Consider the following 20,596-nt stretch of genomic DNA (forward strand, 5'->3'; position numbering starts at 1 on the left):
CACATCTGATCTTCTTTTGGGATCAGAGAACCTCAGTTTAATAATGAGTACAATTTAGACTGATTTGGAGTGAAGATTGGGAGACAGATGAGTGGGCCTGAAAGTTACGACAGGTATTTTCCTATAGGGGCAAGACTGGCCAGTTGGAGGATTGAAATTGTCTGGAAAGAAACCAGGGATAAAACAGACTGGATTGAATATTGCAAAGAGTAAAAACTGTGTAGAATAAGTTGTTTCATCCGAAAGGCAACTTGTAGTAATGGAAATATTGAGTATGAGTTTTCTCATGGTTAAGTAAATAGGTAAACACAGGTGAAGTTTATGTGAAATTATCTGAACTCTTCTTACCAGTCCTTCAGAAGAATTTTTTAAGCCTTTTCACATTTCTTCTAGGTTACCTTTACTGAGACTTCTCACGGTGTCGTGACAATTTGTTGGGTTTTTTTTTCTCCTTTTTATTTTTGTTAGGGACAAAGTACTTGATGATGTTCGTCGCTTAATCCAGCCTGGTGATTTGATTGGAAGAACTGTTTTTGATTTAGATGAGCCCAGGTGAGTGAACTAAACACAGGGAATTGTAACTAGTGGCGCTGTCAGTGCTGCTAGTGAGCTCTGTTTACTTGGTTAACCTCAGATAAAGGTATGCAAGAAGTGATGTAGGAGGCAAGGCCCAACAGGAAACGTTTACTGCAGGAGTAGAGTACTGGCACATGGCCCTGGGGAAATGATTTGCTTTGAAACTGACTGCAGTTTTGTCTGATTGTGGCCTTCTCATCTGCCCTGTACTATGTCTAGTCACAGACAATGGAAAGCTTGTATAGAGCTGGATTGTGTAATTAATGAACTAGTGGGAATAAGTCAGGGATGAAAGTAACTAGAATGAAGAGCAATAAGAATTGGGACAAAAGTGATTGCTGGGAAAGAAAAAGAAGATGAAATTTAGAATCATTAAGCAAGAGTCAAGAAGGATGCTGGAAGAAAGATTATGGATTTGCTAATCTCTTGCTACTTCTCAGGGTCTTACTTGCGAGGAGCTTATAAAAAGCTGTATTAATATACAAAAGATGCTGGGGTGGACTTGTCTTTGAAGCAACCTGCTTATTTGGTATCTTTGCTTTGAATTACTGCAGTCACTCAAGCCCAGGTGCTCCAAGCTGTCTGATGTTCTTCTCCAAGTTTGAATCGGGTAACCTTCGCAAAGCCATCCAAGTGCGTGAGTAAGTATTCCTGCAGTGGCTGTGTCCCAGCCAGGCTTTCTACTCTGTTCACTGCATGACATGCTGGGGTTCTGCTGGGTTCTGAAAGCACCAGCCAGGGCAGCAAGTTTTATGATGCAGAGCTTACGATACCTGCCAATATTTAGATGTCCTGAAAGAATCGGGAGTGAGAAAGCAGAGCTCGTGAAGTTTTACATGGCTAAAATGTTGTGAATATTTGAAGGTGTGTTTGGATGCCACTGGTTCGATGGAGCTCTTTGACAGAGTTAACGTTCGGTTGCATTCAGCAGATTCAGTAGTGGATTGGTAGGATGTTCATGAGCACCATTTCTTTGTCTTCATTAACAGGTTTGAGTATGATTTAATTATGAATGCAGATGTGAACACCAACCAGCATCACCAGTGGTTCTACTTTCAAGTCCGTGGCATGAAATCAGCAGTTCCCTATCGCTTCAACGTTATCAACTGTGAGAAGCTCAATAGCCAGTTTAATTACGGTATGAGTTCTGGGGAAATTGGGATAGCATTCTGTTCACATGGATATACTTTTCATCCCATAAGGGTTTTGAAATTTCCACGTCTATAAAGAAGACAGTAAGCTTCATTTTATTTGCACTGAAATCCACCAAAAGAGTTATTTTAGGTTTGACAGATAACCTTTCCGTATCCTCAACACAACTGAGGAGCGAACTGTGTATTGAGATAGGATTTGTGGAAAAAACGGTCATTGTTCTTTGATTAGAAACCAGAACTGAGGAAGAACGGCACTGGGGTTGGAAGAAGAAAGAAAGGGGATCTTCTGGGATTGAATGAGTAGCACAGGATTTGAAGAGCTCTAATAAGATTTAGGTAAATAAAGATAATGCTCAAACAAATATTAATGATTTTTTTGGGTTTATTGAAAGACATTTCTCTGCCTTTAGATCTGATGAGACTTCTGTTGATACAAAAAATTCAGTCAAAAGCTGTCTTTGAGTTCCTGTCATAGTCTGTCAGGAGAAAGGCTGCATTGCTTAGAAATAGCCAGGGCAAATCCTAGCTTTCAGTACTCATTTTAGCAGAAAAATTGTTTAATCTGCATGAAGATTGTGGGTTGAATTCTTAGCTGGCATAGAGAGTTTTTGATTTGTTTCCATGGAGCTGTGCTAATTTACACCAGTTCAAGACCAGATTCAGAATGTTTAATATGTCCTTAATATCAGACTTCACATTCTTCTGAAGCACTGTGGATACAACCTTCAACATCACAAGGGGGGAACACTCTCAGGATCAGTGTACCTAAAACAAATAATAGCACTAGGAGCTAGAATGATGTGTCACTTGTATTTGTGAGACTGGCTGGATGAGTGGCATAATGAATTATAAGGCATTTGCTCTTTAGCCCTAAGGGCTGAAGTTCAAATACTCATATAGATCCCAAATGAAAGTGAATTTTGTGTTTGTCATCTTATTCTGCTTTTTGAATAAGCAAGCCATTAAAAATGGTGTATCTGGTGGCAGCCTGAAAATGAAGTATATTGAGGTCCTTCTTATTGCAAACCCCACTGCTAGCTTTGATACAGCCACTGGTGTCTTCATAGCTTGAGATTCTGAGTATTTTTGGTGGGAGACTGCTTATTATCTGCTATTTTGTCTGTTGTCAACGTTTTTCACCTCTTTTTGCAAACTGAAATTGGACATGACTTGCATGTTCAAGCATGTAATAAAAAATACATATCTGAAAGAAAAACGTTTGAAAAAGCATCCAGTGTAATGAGGGTAAACCATGACATGCTTTAGCATGGCTTATAGGAGGGACTGATTGTTAAAACAGCTCTTCTGTGGGTTGCTTCTGCTGCACTGAGATAGTACAAGTGCTCCAGCTTATTCAGCTTGGGTGAGTGAGGCTCAGCACCCCTGCCAGCACGTGCTTGATATTCACAGACAGTGGGAAAGAGGTGTTGCCTACTTGCTGGATTTCCTTTGCGCTTCCCTGGGCTAATGCCCATGTCATAATACTAGGACTTCAGTGCCATGAGTGGCAATAATTTACAGCTCTTGATTATTAGCCTGTTTTGAGTCTTCTCTTCCCTTTTGCTCCCAGCTGGATAGCACTGCCTAATTTTCACATCAGCAGAAAAGGCATTCTGTGAAACAGTTGTGATAAGGAGCAGGGCAGGCTGGGAAATGCAGCTTCCACCTCTTTCCTTCCTTTTTTCCACCTATGAATTCCAGCCTGGAAAATACTGAGATCTGTCTCATAAGCCTGATTTGTGTTTGTTTTCTAAATGGAATGTTTGTGTGTGGAAAATGGAAAGGAAAAGTGGATTTATTTATTTATTATTTATTTATTTTAAACTGAAATAAGATGTCAGACCAGTATCGGTCATTACTGTTGAGGCAGTTTGGTTATGTATGGAGCTTTGCACTCACAGGGAAAGGAAGGAGATGGAATTTGGGATGCTGAAAGCAGTGTAGATCTTAAGCCCACACCTCACTAGGGCCACCCAGTGCCTCTCTGCAAAGGCAGGATCCTTGCTGTACCACTAACAGGGGGCAAGCAGGTGGCAGAGTGAAAGAATTTGCTAGAAAAATGGCCTGCAAATGGGCTTGCTTCATGGAGCTGTGAATAAACGTGTGCACAGTTCAGATGGAGCTGCACAGTTCAGATGGAGCTGCATAGCTCAGGGCTTGAAACAGTAATGTTTTGGAGGTCAGGAAGAAGTCATCTTCCAGCATAATGCAGTACAAAGACAGATGCTGCTGTTATCAGCATTTAGATCTTCAATGTAGTCAGTATCAATCATAATAATCAGTGTTATTTAGGTCTAATTGAAAGTTTAAAAACTTACTCTAGGACAGTTTTTCTTGCTTCTTTCTGAAAGTATAATTCCAGATGCACCACAAGGCCTCTAATGTTCTGGCAAGATTAAGGATTCAATAACAGTGCAGCCAAGCATGAAATACTGTACTAAACAAATTCCTGATCTGTTTGATATGTTGATTCCTATTCTTCTCTTCTATCCCTTCCTCTATGTGTTTGTAAACAGAACAGCTGAAGTCTTCCTTTCCAAAGGCCAGCAGGATTATTTATTTTCTAACAAACCCTAATTCAGCTCTCTTCTGGCAGTGTTTTTCGGGACTGACATGGTTACAGTAGAACCAAGCATGGAAATATATTTACTTTGCATTAACTGTCTGCCAAGAGAGCACAGAGAAAATAATAATCCTTCTTGTTTTCCTTTTTCCTCTCCATCTCTGTCTTTTCCAGCCAGGGATGTCACGTCACTTGAAACTCTTGTTTTCTGCAGGCATGCAGCTGGTTCTGTATTCGGTGAAGGAAGCTCTCCAGGGCAGGCCTCGCTGGCTTCGAGCAGGACATGATATCAGCTACTACAAGTAAGTAGTGGTGAACAGTCTATAGCTCCTCAGTTCCCCTCCTGTTAGCTGTATAGATGTTGTTAACCTCCAACCACAGTGCCGTGTTTTAAATGCCCCTAAATTGATGCTAGTTCTGTGTTTTGTGTGCCCCCAACTTCAGGAGACAGCTAAAAGTGAGACCTTGAAATCTGCTTTAGGAGAACAGGGCATGTGCAGAATTCTCTCCCTTAGAAGGGAGAAACTTCCCTAGAACGGAAACCCTTAACTAACCTTTATTCACATCACCTTTTCTACTTCTGAAGCTGCTCTCTTGAGAGCTAGCATACTGTGGTGCAATGGATTCCTTTTGCATGCCTGCAACCTCTGGTTTCTTCCAGTAGGGGCTTCTGGATACAAGATAAAATGAGCAAGCCCAGCAGATGCAAGCTGGGCAAGCTTCGTGTGCTAATTTACCATATAGCAATGGCTTATCCTGTCATTAACAAGATAGTTACTGTAAAGTGATTAAACAGCAGCTGACTTCCAAGATTAAACCATGATTGTACAATTAATCAATTAATCTGATTCTTGTTTAGAATATGAGAGAATGGAGTTGTATTGATTTGGTGTTTTCTAATTTTGTATTGAATTATATGTATACTGACTACTCCTGTCTGTCTCATTCCCTGTTTGTACATGTTCTGTGTACACAAGAATTCTTACAGATACACATGAACTCTCACCTCTGCTGAACGTCAAATCCCTTCTGTTTCATTGATTATCAAGTTGATTCCCAGTAATGAGAAACTGTGCTAGGGTAGGGAGTACGGACAAAGTAGGTCTGTGATTGCTCAGATGATGGCTTCAGAACAGGAGAAGATGCGATCACTGCAGTGATACCACGCTGCTTGTATTTCTGGGAGAGCATCTCACTTCATTTTTGTTCACTCTGGTCACATATCCTGGGGGACGGACTGGCAGATTTTGCAGGGGACCTCATCTATTTACTTTTACCAGGTAAAAGTACCAAATTCATGAATTTGGAATGCCCTTAATTGTTTCTGCTGCACAGCTCTCACTGAGGGCAACCTCTGAGCTGAAGGACAGTGGGAGGGAAGGCATATTCACGAAATATCCAGGTGATGCTCATCTCTGTTGACATTCATCTTTGCTGAAGATGGGATACTTCACTCAAAAAAAGATGAATGTTGTGGCACACCTCTGTCACTGCGTACCTTTCCCATATGTCTTACAAGAGAGCTTTTATTTTGCAGAGAATATTAGCAGAGTTCTTGTCAAAAGGAGGCTGAGTGACGCTTCTGCCCTATTTTATTGCCTCTCCAAGATGTGACAGGATACACCCATGATAAACAGAGTTGCAGTTACTATAAGATCATCTAATTCACTTGCTGTCTTGGCAGCTTTTATGCACTGGATAATATTACTTTCCAGCAAATTATTTGAGGAACAATGGCAGCATGCTGAATTGGTGACAACATGCTTGTGCCTTTTGGTTTCATGGCTCATTCTAGGCGTATTAGAAAACCCCTAGCTTTTCCAGACAATAGTTACTCCACAGATAATAATGAGGCACATGGAGTGTTTTATTCTCACACCACCACTAAAGACTTTGCTATTTGGTGGCCATAGCAGTGTCAGAACTAGGTCTTTTTTTCTCTTCAGCATCTTTATAACCACATTATAAGGAATCGTCATTAGCAGGCTACATCTTGGTTCTGATGATATCCACGAGAGATGCTGTGACACTGCTGGCACCTGATGTTCATAGCATGAGTGTAAGCCTTAGTAGCGAGATGCTCATGGGAACATTCTACTGCCTACATAGGATTCTGCCTACAACCAGGAGAATAAAAGTGCCTTAACTTGGACATGCTTTGAAGGGGAAGTGGTGTATTTTCCAATTTCCAGTGTGACAGGCCCCAAAGTAACAGCTGAATTTAGGTATGAACCATAAATTGTTAAATGCTACTACTTTGTTATAAACCAAAGTGCTACTAAAGCACAGTGCATGTACCACATCAGGACACGTTGTAAAATGAGCATAACAAGCTCCAAGTGGTAGATGGATTTTGGACAAAGGGATGCAGGTGATAAACAGTTAATTTTCCAATTAGGCTTTTTTTCAAACACTCTGGTAATCCAAGCCAGATATTTTCTTCTGCCGTTTTAGTCTAAGCTGATACACTGCTGTGTATTCCATCACCTGCCAGTACTTCTGACTATATTAAGTTCTTCAGGCAGGAAGTTAGAAGATAAGATGAGCAAGACTTGTTGTATTTCCTGAGGTAGAATCTAGCTCCTTTACCAGCTTGTATCTATCTTTGGCCAAGAGCTTCACTGTATATGTTTCACTTTCCCAGTCTATACGACATGGATAATTAGTCACTTACCTACTACCCAGATAAATGGGAGGCAAGTTTTAATTAGATAATGCTTGCAAAGGTTTAAGCTCAAAAAATTACTGCACAGTGTAAGTGATAAGTATTATTATAATTGTTATTAACTTGTCATCATAGCTGTATTAAAAATATATTACCTGTATGTTATTTCTGAAGGAGAGCAGCAAGCAAAATGATTTAATTATTATTAAGTGACTGAAAGGCATGGTAGATACAACTTGTAAGATGATTTTAAAAAGGAAGAAAGCATCCTTTGGTCTCTTATTTCCCTTCTAATAACAAGTGCATTATCTTCTAGAAAGCTCGTGAGACTTTAGGAACACTTTTGGAAAGAGAACATAAATAAAGTAGTGAGGAACAGATGTTGCTATGGTTGTTTTTTAATTCCATCAAGGCCATACAGATGAAAGGTGAAAACACATTTGCACTCTCCAGACAGAAGATGAGATCTTGCTGAATGGCATTTCAGTTCATTAGGAAAACTGTGTTATAACTGTCAGTAATACTGTAGAATTCTGGTCAGGATAGGGCCCTCATCATGCACAGTCCTGTAGAAATGCATGAGGGAAGACGATCTCAGCTCTCATATAAGTAGGCAAGGATAAGTTAGGGCATGTAAGTGGAGGATAACACTGATGCTCACCTACTGAGACAAATAAATCTTGTGCCAGTGTTGCAACAAACACTGCAGCACCAGCAAAGCCTAGAATAGCCCAGAATAATAGTCTCTTCCCTGCTTGTTAATTTGGGTTTCCTGCTGGTAGGGTAGTGTTGAAGAAAAAGTATTAGCCTGGTGTGGTAACAGGGAAGCAGAAGAACCATCTCAGAGTGTCAGCAGCTGCAGGAAAGAGGGAGGGAAGAAAGAGAAATGCTGTTTTTAAAGTTTCCTTCAGAGTTACTGCATCATATGGTGGATTGTGAGGTGAACAGATTATATGCTGTAGGAATACGTGACCGTTTACGTTGTGCACACGCAGGTGGTTTTTCTGGCATATGAGTGAAGAACAGTGAAGCCTCACAAATTCAAAGTCTAGAAGCATCTGGGTAGTTTTATGGAATTGCAGAGAGGCTCAAAAGAAGAATGAAATAGACTGCAAAGCACTTTGAGAGCTGTGCATCTGTACTCTCAGGATCATCAGATCTGAGCACTACAGCGGCAAAGAAGTGTGGTCTGCTAGGGTACTGTCAAGGTCAGAGGTGTTTGGTGGTGCAGAGCTTCTGGGCTAGGTGGCCATTTTAGACAGGAGAGGCTTTTTGACTGCAGAATTACTGATGATAGAAGGATAAGATTTTACTAGATTTTACCCATGAGGGACAGGCAGGAAGACTTCACAAATGTGTATGGAAACCATATGGGCAGTATCTTCCTGCAAAGTCCTGCTTCCTCCACTGTCTTTGACCACAAATACAAATTTGGATGGGAGAACTCAGATGATCTCAGCACTTGGTGAAAATTATCCATGAGTGAGGTTATCTAGCCTTCCAAGTAATGCTGACTGTAGCTAGAGGCTAGGGAGATGAGTCCTTTCCTTCCCCACAATACAGGAATGGTTCTTAATCATTCTTCACCATTAAAACTAATGGGATCTAGATCAAATGGTACTGTCCTGACCTTTAAAAAAATTGCTAGGTAAATATTCCTATATTTGTTGATTCACTGCATTTTTTTAATCTGAGTCTCTTTGTCCAATACTACAGTAATTTATTTGTGAGAAAAGTGTTGGGGTGAGGGGTTCATCTGAGGATAAAACTGTAGGTTTTTGGTTTGCCTGTGGGACTCAGTGTTCCTGTACTGTCTATTGATCTGCTCAGTATCATTTACATGTTTCTAACTATTACATTCAGGTATTCCAAAAAAAAAAAAAAAAAAAAAAAAAAAAAAAATCCACAAAAAAAACCCTAACCCAACAGCATTGTATTGTGTCCTCTGTATGAAAAAGAGCTGATTGTTTTGGAGAGTTTGACAAGAATAATTACCTTTTCTCTCCACCCCTTTGAATAAGAATGAACAGCAGCAAAATAAACTAGTATTGTAAATTTCAGGAGCTGAAATTGCATCTTTTGGTTGCCTTCTCTATTTTGCATTTTAATGCAACGTTGATGATAACATTTGTCAAAGAAACCTCCCAGTCCTTCAGAATCAGGAGGTTCCACAACGGCGTAATTGGTGCTGTGTGGGAAAAATATTGTTTGAAATGTACTTGTGGATGCAATTTGCTGTGAAGCTTCTCCCTAAAGTGAATGAATTGTTTCTTCATCTGTGCTGAAAGAAAACTTTCTTACTCAGTCTCAAGTCATCTCTTTACCAGAGTACATCTCTTGCAAGAGACTACATTGGGAATAGATTTAGAAGCTCTTTTTAAAATTTTGTAGTTTTAATGCAGGGATCTCCAAGGGCTTGAGCACATTAATAGGCCTCGATGGTCCTGACCAACCTCCTTTGTGTATTCCACCCAACACCCTTTGCCCGTGGATTGAGAAGCCCTAATTAAACTCTGTCCTGGCCACTTGGTCCTTGCCTGTCTATGCTGTAGAGAGGACTCATTACCACAAGCTCATGAATCATGGTTGAACATGCCTGCCATCCCTGGGCATGCCCTGCTCAGGTACCATGGGAGAGGACCCTGGCTGGTGAGGCTCATGACCTCCTAGCTTCGATGTCAAGCCCAGTCCTGTGTCTCCTAGGGAGAAATTGACCCTCGTGTTCCCTTACAGGGAGAGATTGAAAAGGACTTGAAAAGGGGAGTTCCAAAAGAGGATTTTTGGTTAGCTTTTAAATTGCAAATATACGTGAAGTCAAGTCTCTGTAGGCAGTCTCCATAAAAACCCATTTCCCTCCTCTTCCTACTCAGGAGGGAGCCATTGATGACATTTGAAAGGTTTTTATAAATGGCCTGTGTTTTTCCTGGATTATCCTTTGTCTTCCTGAATGTCTGGTTTCATATTCTAGTGAGTTATTTGTCTTTTTGAAGTCTTCAAGCTTTCACAGAATATTTTCATACGGAATTGTTCAGGCATGTCAATAAGAAGTTTTATCTTGAATCTTCGAAGCAATACAGCCATGTTAGCTGAATATGTTAGTTTAAATATCTAGACTGCACTATGTGAACTAGCATTAGTTGTTTTTTTATTTTCACCTTCACAAAATGAAATAACCTCTTACCTCCTATGAAAGTTCCCATCCTGGAGCAGCTGGAACTGGCTGTGTTCAGCACTGCTACATGCTGTTCTGTAATGTTCTGTTGCTTACCTGACTGTGAGGACAGTGAATCCCAACAGAGCCCTGAAACTAGGTTTGCTCAGTGGTGCTTAAAATCATGATGTTTCTTACATTTTTATGTCTAGCAGGACCACAGTTTATCAGACCTTCCTACTTTTCATACAGCTGATAGATGCATTGTTATACTACAGAATGTTGTTTAGCACTCTTCTATTTTTTGCCCTTCTTGTTACTGGGATTGGATTGATCGTATTTGCATGAGGCCTTCCCAGGCTTTGCACAGCAGTGGGTTGAGTCTGGAAGTGATAACTCTCTACTTCTCCCTTTTTCTCTTCCTTCAGAAACCACTACCGCTGCAGTGCAGCTCCAGGAGGAGGCTCAAGAGGAAAATGCTATTACACTCTCACCTTCAGCATCGAGTTCCCTCACGAAGATGATGTCTGCTATCTGGCCTACCATTACCCCTACACCTACTCTGCAATGATGGTAATGCTGACATGTCCATCTAGATAAGACAGCAGGCCTGACAGATTGGAGCTGCTTGAGGATGAGGAAATGTTGTGATAGCACAGAGGTCTGCTCTCACAAGCAGTTTTTTAATTATCATGATGCTCTCGTTGTCTTACTTGAAGCTGCAGGCTTTGTTAGCTTCAGAGCCCAGAATGTTGTGGGGAAAAATGATTTTACTATGGAATAAGCTGGAGTGCAAACATTACAGTTGTAAGACAATGCAAACCAAAGATGCTTCCGTTTGCTTGGAGATGTGGTATCCCCTGATAGGAGGAGGAGGATTCTAAAGGTAATGACAAATCAGAAGTGAAGGCTGCTCACTGCTGCTTCTGATAGAAGACAGCAGCTCGGCTTTCAGCGCTACACCCAGAAGCAGAGTGATACCACAGTGCTGGGTTTCATTCAAATCCTCCTTGCCAGCTGTTTCATCTGTTCCAGTTGGAGCAGTAGGAGGTGTTTGTTTACTTTCTGGGGAAAGATTTATTTCCTATAGTCTTTTCTGGTCAAAAGTGGATGTTAAAGGAGTTTTCTGGTAAACACATCCAATATATTTTCTCAGATTAATGTGGGAGAACCAAAGATATCAATGGAAAGTAGAATAAAAGAAGGGAAATGAGGGGTTCTGGGATTTGCTTTGCTTCAGTGCTGAGGGTGGAAAAGATATTACCGCAAATGAAGAGTGATCCTGTAGGTCAGTCTTTTACCCACCATTTCTGCCCTCTAGCAAAAAAAAAAAAATATATATATATATATATATATATATATTTAATATATATATAATTTTTTAAAATATATATATTTATATTATATATATATATTTATATAAATATTTATATATATATATGCATTTATATGCGTGTATATATCTGTATATATATGTATAATATATATTTTTATATATTTTTATAAATTTCTCCTGCTAGCCTTTTTAGTTCTGAAACCAAACCAGTGTGGTTTGGTTTAAAAAAAAAAAAAAAAAAAAAAAAAAAAGACTTATTCTAATTTTTACATGGATATTAATTTGCCATTATTAGATATGAAAGTATACACAGATTTTTGAGGGAGACAGAGTACAAAGTGCTCTCTCACTTCGTAGCCTTGCAGCTCTGTATGCTGCCAGCATGGTTTAATTAGATTAATTCCCTCTTGAAAACCAGCCTCTTGTCAAGTGCTTTGCATCCCATTAGAGATGTTTAAAGAAACTGCTTTTCAGTATCTGGGAGAAAGCTACTCAGGCCTTCACGGTCCAAACTGCCTACCAGCACTCTTCTCATCAAGCTTATGGCTACCAACTATTCCTCCGTGTCAGTGAGGAAAAGGCTCTGTCCCAGGAGTGGGTTTTGACCTTAAGGGCACATATATACTGCTGGGGAGAAGACAAATGTAATACTGAAGAAGTAAGCCACCATACTTTATTATGGAGATGCGATGCCTCATCATCATTTTACTGTTATTGATTTCTACCTTCCACTGGCAAAAAAGCAGGAGAGTCTTGGAGAGTTTCTATGCTCTGGGAATCACTGAATATCTCACCTACTCCTGAATGAATAGAATAGAGATGAAAAAGAGATTATTCCTGGACTTGCAGGGCCAAGTCTTGAAGTATTTCACCACCTCTTCAAATAAAATGCTCATTGAAGTTGAAGGAAATTTTGCCTCTGGAAAAGTTCAAATGAACTCAGGCTCAGTTAGGACCATAAAAATTGGTAAATGAGAATTATGGATGGAAAAGATCAATAGATTATTCTGTCCAGCTATTTAGCCAAAGCAAAATTATTGCATCTAATAATTCTAAAAGTCTTATTTGCTTGGAATGGTTTAGAATATCCTGAGTGATGCAGTTTACACATTTCCATGTTACTTCAATTTCCACAGTGAATAAACTAAAATCAGGTCTGTACACCAGCAGATTTTAGTTTAAAGCATTTGACCACTGCTGGAATACGTTGATTTTACATATCAGTAATAAATTAAAAGTGATTAGGAACCCAGGGGCTCAATTAAATATATGATGCTTTGGGGAAGAAGATAAACTCGTTTTTGGAGTCAGTCATTTGGAAATGTTTTAAAATATCATATATATTTAATAGTTACAGGCATATTTACTATGCTGTGGAATCCTATTTGATCTGGGTGCACTCTGCAATTCATTACTTTTTGTCCATTAGTAATTATATTTATTTTATGAACAGTAATTTATCTGTTTTTATATTATAGTGTTAATTGTTTAGATATCTGGCTGAAATCTCTGTGGCTATTGTACCCAATTAAGTTTCACTGGGATTAGAAACATAAGTAAATCATGATATTGAGTTAACTGTATCTATGTAAGCTCTTTAAATGGGTCTAATAATTGAATTTACTTTATAGAGCAGTATGTTAATTGTTTTACAGCACAGATGACTGTAAATTTCAGCTCTGTGTTTACATTCAAGTGGTCACTGAGAAAGCAGTTTGAAAGATGAAGTTTGAGGTTTTAGGAACATAAATGTCTTGTCCCTTAAACGCTGTCTAAGATTTAGCCCTGACTCATTAGCACAAATGCTTGGAATGTAAAGGTTGCTCTTTGTCCTCATGCACTGTAGTTAAGGTTCTGCTAGCATCATGCATACAGCAATATGTCTAATTTCTACCAGTCTAGAGACAGCTAGTCAACTTGTATTCCACAGCAGTTAGCAGCACCCTGCAGCGGGGTTACTTGAAGTATCATTGCTACTTTCACTTACAGTGTGAAGACAGAGAGCCACTGAGATCTGCACGTCATCTGCTGTGTGGGTGGTGAAGGGCTGTGTGTCTGATGAGGCGATCAGAAATAGTTCCAAAAAGATATTGTTTTTAGTTTGGCTATTCGTTTTCTCAAATTTCTCAAGAAGCTGTTGTATGTTAAGAATTATTTAAAACTGGCAACCATGAAATCTGGTGGGGGAAAAAAAATAAAACCTCTCATTTTTAAGTGCTTTCTTAGAAAGATACACTTGCTCATGTTATCCACTAATGATGATACGAAATGTTTTCATGTAAACTTTTTGACTGCCTCTAATCTGGACTTGTTCTTGAGTCTCAGCAATACGTGCTTGACAGCTAAGCAGCCAGTTCTATGAATGCTAAAAAGGACAACTTTTCACACACACTACATGGTGCCTATACATAAAGAACACGTGATTTTCTTCTGGACTTCATGCATACATAGAAATTCCTTTGCAGTGATAAAGGTACCTAGGAGCTGTGCTGGTAAAATGACATAGATAATAATATCATGTGCAGCCTTGGTGAATGAGGATGCATTCTGAATGGCTCATGGATATTGATGGCATGTACAAAGAGATGATATTAACTGGAAGGAGGGAGGAGCTGGTAAGTTAGCAAGAGATAAAATGAGTGCCAGTAATGACATACAGATAGTGGAATAAAATCAGTTTTTATCGACAGTGGACTCACTGATGAATCTGCTTATTTTCTTCTTTCTCAGTCCCATCTTGATGTCCTGGAACAAAGCAGGAACCCCAAGAAAGTCTACTGGAGGCAACAAGCGCTTTGCCAGACACTAGGAGGAAATACATGCCCATTGCTCACAATCACTGCTATGCCAGAATCTAAAACAAGTGATGACTTAGAACAATTCTGTAAGTAGACAAATGAAGTATTGGAAAAAAAAAAAAGCTAGTAACTTGATTTTTCTTGCCTTTCTTTGCCAAAAAAGTACGAGATCACTCCCAGGTATGTACAATAATTGAAATGGACTGTTCGAATTCTAGCATGCCCAGAAGCTCCATCTGGACATAATATAGCTCCCTGCATTTTGCCCTAGTTCTGACTGAAGGTATGCTATCTACTGGTGATTATCATTTCTGCCATGCCAAGTCTAAAGAAGATCATTTCTAACTGTGAAAGTAAAAAATTTAGACCTCCGATGGCTTTGACTAATGATGCTGCTTTAGTTTGTGTAAACAAAAGCAAATGACAAGAAGATTCTGGTTAGCATCACATTGGATTCGCTTTGACTTTCAAGTTGGAATGTCAGACTACCCAGACTACCCTCATATAGGTTGAATTAAGAGAGCAACCTTTTTTTTTTTTCCCCTGAGTCTGAAATAAGGCACAAAGAGTTCTTTCCTCTGCTCTTACAAATAACTGTAACATAAGTGGAGAACTTCTAGATTTAGATCTACATTGCTTTAGGATCTTATGGCTTGATATGCAAATATTTAAGGTTATCTCACTGAGATATTTGGCTAGCTGTTTCCAAAGAGATTCTGTGATATATTCTATGATGGAATTCTCTTTTCAGAAGTATGTGGTGATAATTGAGTTGAACATCTCATAATGTCCATGCCAAGTACATAAACTAAAAGGAACATCAAATGTTGGAGTTGGGGAAGTTATTGCTGTCTCTCCTGATTCGGGGTTAGAGTGACAGCTGTTATGCTGACATTAACATAATCATCCTGAGCTCAGATCTCATTATAATAATCACAGAGTTGCAGGGGTTGGAAGGCATCTCTAGAGATCAAGTCCAACCCCACTGCTAAAGCAGGTTCTCTACAATAGATCTGACAGGTAGATGTCCAGATGAGTCTTGAACACCTCCATTGAGGAGACTGACTCAGCAACCTCTTTCAGCAACCTGTACTAGTGCATTTACTCTAGAATTAGCAAGTTTCTGAGCATAAATGTACTTTTCGAGGCTGAAATTTTAAAGCAAACTTGAAAAAAATTGCCAACCAGAGCCTACATGGGAGTTCATCAGGTGCTTGCCTGCAGACAGCCTTAATGGTGGCAACTGGAGGCAGTGTCAGAGAAAATTGTATTGCTGGCTTAGCTATTATTAGCATTATTTACATTACAATATCACATACAGTACATGATAATGGAGTTTGGCTGTGTCAGGCATGAACAGCACCTGCCATGAAGAGAGAATTCCTGCCCTTAATAACTTTTGTTCTGTGATAGATAATAATACAGAACAGAAAACCAGTGGGTGGGAGTTGTGGTGGGGGAAACTGGTTATGGAAAATGTTTGGCACTCTGCAGGTGGTCACCTATTTAGAAGTTAGATATGTACAACGATTTTCAAACCTCTTGGCACACGGGCTTAGTAGGGCAACTGAAATTGGAATTGCAGCTTGGAATCACACAGATAAGATAAGCAGTGAACAAGGTTTTCTGCCCCAATTAATATATGTTTCCAACAAGGGTACAAAATAAAAAGGTGAGCTAATGGTTTGATTGAACAAAGCAAGAACTTGATGTGGGTCAGTCACATGATAAGTGAGCGTGCTAAACATTGGATTAAGCACGTTTGGCTTTGAAAGGACTTTCTGCAGAGGCTTGCTTTTCAATTTCAAAATATCCATCTGTTTTCCCAGAGAAAAAGTGCCGATCTTGCTGACTGACCCAACAGTGTGCTGCAGTCTGCAGACATGCAGACACAGTGATCAGGACAAAGAAGAAAATCATAGACTTATACCAATGGAAGTCAAGCAGGAGTAGTTAGGGATGTTTTTACCTTTGGTTCCTGTCACAAGAAGGAACTGTAATTGCATATGGTGATCATGTGCTAAACTGTGTCATCTGCAGTCCTTAGAGACAGCAGTGAACTGAAACCTTCTGCCAGATGTGCTACAGCACAGAATAGATGACCTCTGTGTATGCAGAGCTTACAGCTGTACTTGAGACAACTGAGAAGCACAGATACACAGAAATGAGGATCATGAGGAAATGAAAACAGTGCTGACCAGAGCAATCATAACCCGAGAGGCGTGCTGCTTTTAGGGAGTATCATGAAGTAAAAGTGACAGTATTAGAAGGCATTGCCTTTTTCTGAAGCACTCTGTCCTCTGAGAATGCATCTTGCAGCACTGAAGTTGAGTCTGACAGGCTTTCAAAGGTCATTAACCTGTCTGTGGCAAGGTTTTTTCCACACCTCCCAGTGTGCTGTATGCTTGGGCTACGCATTAAGCACAGATTTGCTGAAAGATTCATCAATCTGTGAACATTTCAAACAGGTATTTATTTCAAATGCTTTGGGTTGTTGTAATATCTGGGTTCAAATCTTAGTTATGTGTCTCAAATCCTCTTTATTTTCAAGATATGAATATCTCTTGTTTTGTGATCTCACAGGAATCCATTTGAAACTCTTAGTTCTGACCAAAATCCTGCGGGATGGTGTGCCAATAAATTCTTCTACTGAAGCTTTGCTAAGCAGTAATATTGACTTCTTAAATCTATCCATGAAACAATTGAACTCAATCAAGCCAGAATACATACAAAACCCAACTGCCTGAGCTAAAAGAGAAATTGGGTAGGGGAGAGACAGTGTCAAGGCAAGGCAACAGAGTTTTTCTCATGTTTTCTCATGTCAAGACTATAAATGTAACCATCAATACTCTTAGGTGATGAAAATATTTGTTGTTTTATCAAGTGGAAGAAGAGCAAGCACACCATGTGTTTTATGCTGTGAGGATGCCTACAGGCAAATGTGAATAACCACGTATATGCTTATTTTGTTTGAGCTTGGATAATTATGGCTTTTGGAGACGCATTTAGTCTAATTTGTGCTGCTGCTTTCTGTGGCTGTGATCAACAGTTGCTTCTTAGTTTCCTCATCTTGTGTGAAGTGGGGTGGCTGGTGGAGGGGTCTGTTTGTCAATATTTTGCAGGCTAAAAACATAACTCAGAAGCAGTAACTATGAGGGAGCCAAAGAGGGGAGACTTTCCCAGTAGTAACTCCCATTCTTTTGAAGAGTATCCACGCGTATACATTTCAGCTTTAGAGTGATTCTGTAGCACTCATGGACTTGCACATAGGTATTGAATAAAAATTAATGGCCCTTTTTCTTTCCTACTTTTTCTATAGTCTGTCTAATTTGTAGTTCTCAGGAGCTATAGCCATTTTACTTTTCTATCACGTTTATTATTTCTGCTTTGTACACGTGTTAATCTGTACCTGGAGATATTCTTTTCAATAATACCAGTGGCTCAGGTAAAACTCTTAGGGCTTCAGCTCTTGCACATGATTGTACTCTGATTGAAATGCTCCTGCAGTGCAGATGCACGAGGAGTGGGAAACATCACTGATGAAGAGACATTGGGTGAAGAGTGCTGGGAGGAGAGCATGATACTCCCAGTAGGAGTGCAGTGGGAAGGAATTATTGCAGTACTGGGGAAGCCGATACAGTGGGAGCAGCGCAGGGACGATGAAGGCATGGCATCTTCTGTGTCAGCTGTGCTTTGTTTTCCTCACTCAGCTCTTTCAGTTTGGTCTTGTCAGGCTTTTGATTAATGTGGTCCTTGGATGGTTAAATTTGTCTGAGTTAAATTTATTAATGTGCACCTTGTTAATAGGAAGCACAAGGCATGCACACTTGCAGGAACTGCACATTCACTGCATACTAAAGGGAAGAAAAATGGGCTGCTGTTTTTCTTCATTATGCCTAGTTTATGTGAGGCTTGATGTTCACTTAGGCTCCTTTCTCCTTCCTCTCTTTCTGTCTTGTGTTTATGTGATGGCGGTGTACTGAATTATTTTTATTAAATTCTCAATTCTGAAACTGAAATGAGGAAAGAAAGAAATGAGCCAGGAACTCCTTGCATCCCTGCTTTTTGTGTTTCTGTCATTCAGCAGCTCAGTTGTGACCGACACAACATTTGCTCAAACTTTATCAAATTCTGTTGATCTGAGAGGGCTGGAAGTGAAACTGAGGAAAGACAACGATGTGTGCTGAGCTTTACAGCTCCACAGATGTGTACAAAAAAAAAACTGGGAGGCTCTACTTTGTTGTCTTGGTAGAATTTGCCCTTCCTGCAGTCCTGTGAAGACCAAGCAACGAGCAAGAAAGGGTGTCTTTGCTTCTCAGTCCAAGTAGTATCTCACATAGACTTGTGATGAAGATAAAGCTCTTATTTTCTCGATCTGACCATATGTAATAAGCACAAATGATGAGATGAAGGGATTGTGTTTCTTTCCTGTCATCTATCTTTTCCGCATCCCTCTTTCCCTCCTTATTCTTTCTCATAGAGTCACACCATCTCCATGATGAGAGGGACTTTGCAAGAGGAATCAGTTCTCAACATCACATTTGAGATGTTCTTTAATCAGTGCAGAAGCAGTGAGAATGACAAAAGCAAATTTGGGTGCTTAGTGAATTTAATAGGAGCTTGCAGAGGGCTGTTGCATATATCCCAATGAAGGCAGTGTTAACATTGTGTGTGTGCACTTAGTAGTAGTTTGCAAACTCTTAATTCACAGTGTTACACATTCAAATATGCAATATGTGACTGCATTCTACTAAGCCTCTCTGACGCTGCAATTAACCTCTGCTCATTAGTATAATCTCTACCATTCCTGGTTGTTGACTTGTGTGCTCCAGTTTTTAACAGATACAGACAATTGCAAATTTGCAGATAGTGCCTAATCTCATCAATATTTCTTCTTTATATTGTTATATATATTTCTTCAGTAGGTGCCATTTTTTAGTAATGAGATGTGCATGACCCTAGAATGTAATAAAATAGTACTCATTGCTAAGACTAACTTCTAATGGTACAAAAATCTGTCACATCTAGTTGTTCTTTCATGTCAAAAGCTGAGTTTATCAGTTTGGTAGGAAGAATAAAAATAATAAAATTATAAATATAAAAAAATATATGTATGTGTATATATATATATATATATATATATGTATATATATACACATATATATTTTCTAGGAAGATTTAATGAACTTGATCTGTAATCTCCAGGAAATGATGGACATGGTAATGCACAGTGATCCCCTTTTAGACAAGAACTGAACTTTAATGAAAGATTTTCTTTAGCTGATCTGTACCTGTAGCATTGTGCTGCTGAGGCATTAAAATGTTTAAAACATGAAGACTTAACTTCCTGCCTACAAGATGCCCATAGGGATGATGGAATGACACTTTGTCTCTTTCTGTTCACTCAAGTGGAAAGTGATGTTTAATTATGATGGGAAGAGAACTAATAACTCGAAGCATTCACTATAAATATAAAAATAAATCAGAAATAAAGTGTGTACAGCAGCAGTTTCTCCAATCTATCATCCTGAGTTTCTGAACCAAAATAAATCACTGGGAAGGCAAAGGTGGCAACTGATTCTTTGGGTGCCTTGCAGCTAGCAGGAGCCAATAAGGCTGTGAAGGATAGCTGACTGGCCTGTGCAGGCTGTAGGTTACTGCTGTAAATGGCAGAGCAACTGGGCAGATATCTCTTCAAAGGAGAGGTGTAAGTAACACATCTAACCAGTCATACATGGGTAATGATAAAATTCTATTCCAGTGAAGAAAGTACAGTGCATCAGTATGTTCCTGTTGTTAAGAGTGACTGAATTGAAAACACTGAGTACGAAAGGAGTGTTCAGAGAAAGACTGTTTACTCTGTACTACTGTTTTGAGTTTACTATATAAGCATTCCTCAGGTGTTTCCTTGGCTGCACACTGAGGTGGAGCGGGCTACCTGTCCAGTTAGAGATGGAAAAGAGAGGGCATTTCTAAAGTAGAGTTGATGAACTGGAATGGCACCTACGACAAGAAGATAACTGAAACACAAACAAAGGAATTCACTAAGGATTAGAGATTTCTGTTATTCTATAGTTATACAGCTGCCTGTCACTGGCTGATGACCGTCTGCATTACTGCATTCTCATCTCAAAGACAGGACTGATATTACCACGGGGGTCAGTCCTGCATCCACTGAGAATACATGGACATTGTTACTTCTGCAGAGTGGAACGGGGCAGTCATCATTTATGGTATCACAAATGAAGTAGCTGGAAAGCACTCTTCATGGCTGGTTGTACTGTGGTGACTCCTGTTAACAGTACTGGTTATGTGCTGTATTTCCCCCAGCCCACATACCTGATGAGTGCCCT

General features: G+C 39.6%; 1 protein-coding gene across 1 annotated transcript in view; it reads left to right on the forward strand.

Annotated features, from left to right (window-relative positions):
- Window positions 1-20,596, forward strand: part of AGBL1 (AGBL carboxypeptidase 1) — a gene marked incomplete at both ends in the record, with an annotated part of 267,987 nt that overhangs the window by 63,694 nt on the left and 183,697 nt on the right. The window contains 6 exons of the mRNA XM_079540867.1: window positions 469-552; window positions 1,131-1,217; window positions 1,566-1,714; window positions 4,508-4,595; window positions 10,538-10,682; window positions 14,176-14,329. Of these exons, the coding sequence (XP_079396993.1) occupies window positions 469-552; window positions 1,131-1,217; window positions 1,566-1,714; window positions 4,508-4,595; window positions 10,538-10,682; window positions 14,176-14,329 (707 nt within the window). The remainder of the gene's footprint in view (window positions 1-468; window positions 553-1,130; window positions 1,218-1,565; window positions 1,715-4,507; window positions 4,596-10,537; window positions 10,683-14,175; window positions 14,330-20,596) is intronic.

The sequence above is a fragment of the Tetrao urogallus genome (assembly GCF_951394365.1).
Source record: "Tetrao urogallus genome assembly, chromosome: 11".
Taxonomy (NCBI): domain Eukaryota; kingdom Metazoa; phylum Chordata; class Aves; order Galliformes; family Phasianidae; genus Tetrao; species Tetrao urogallus.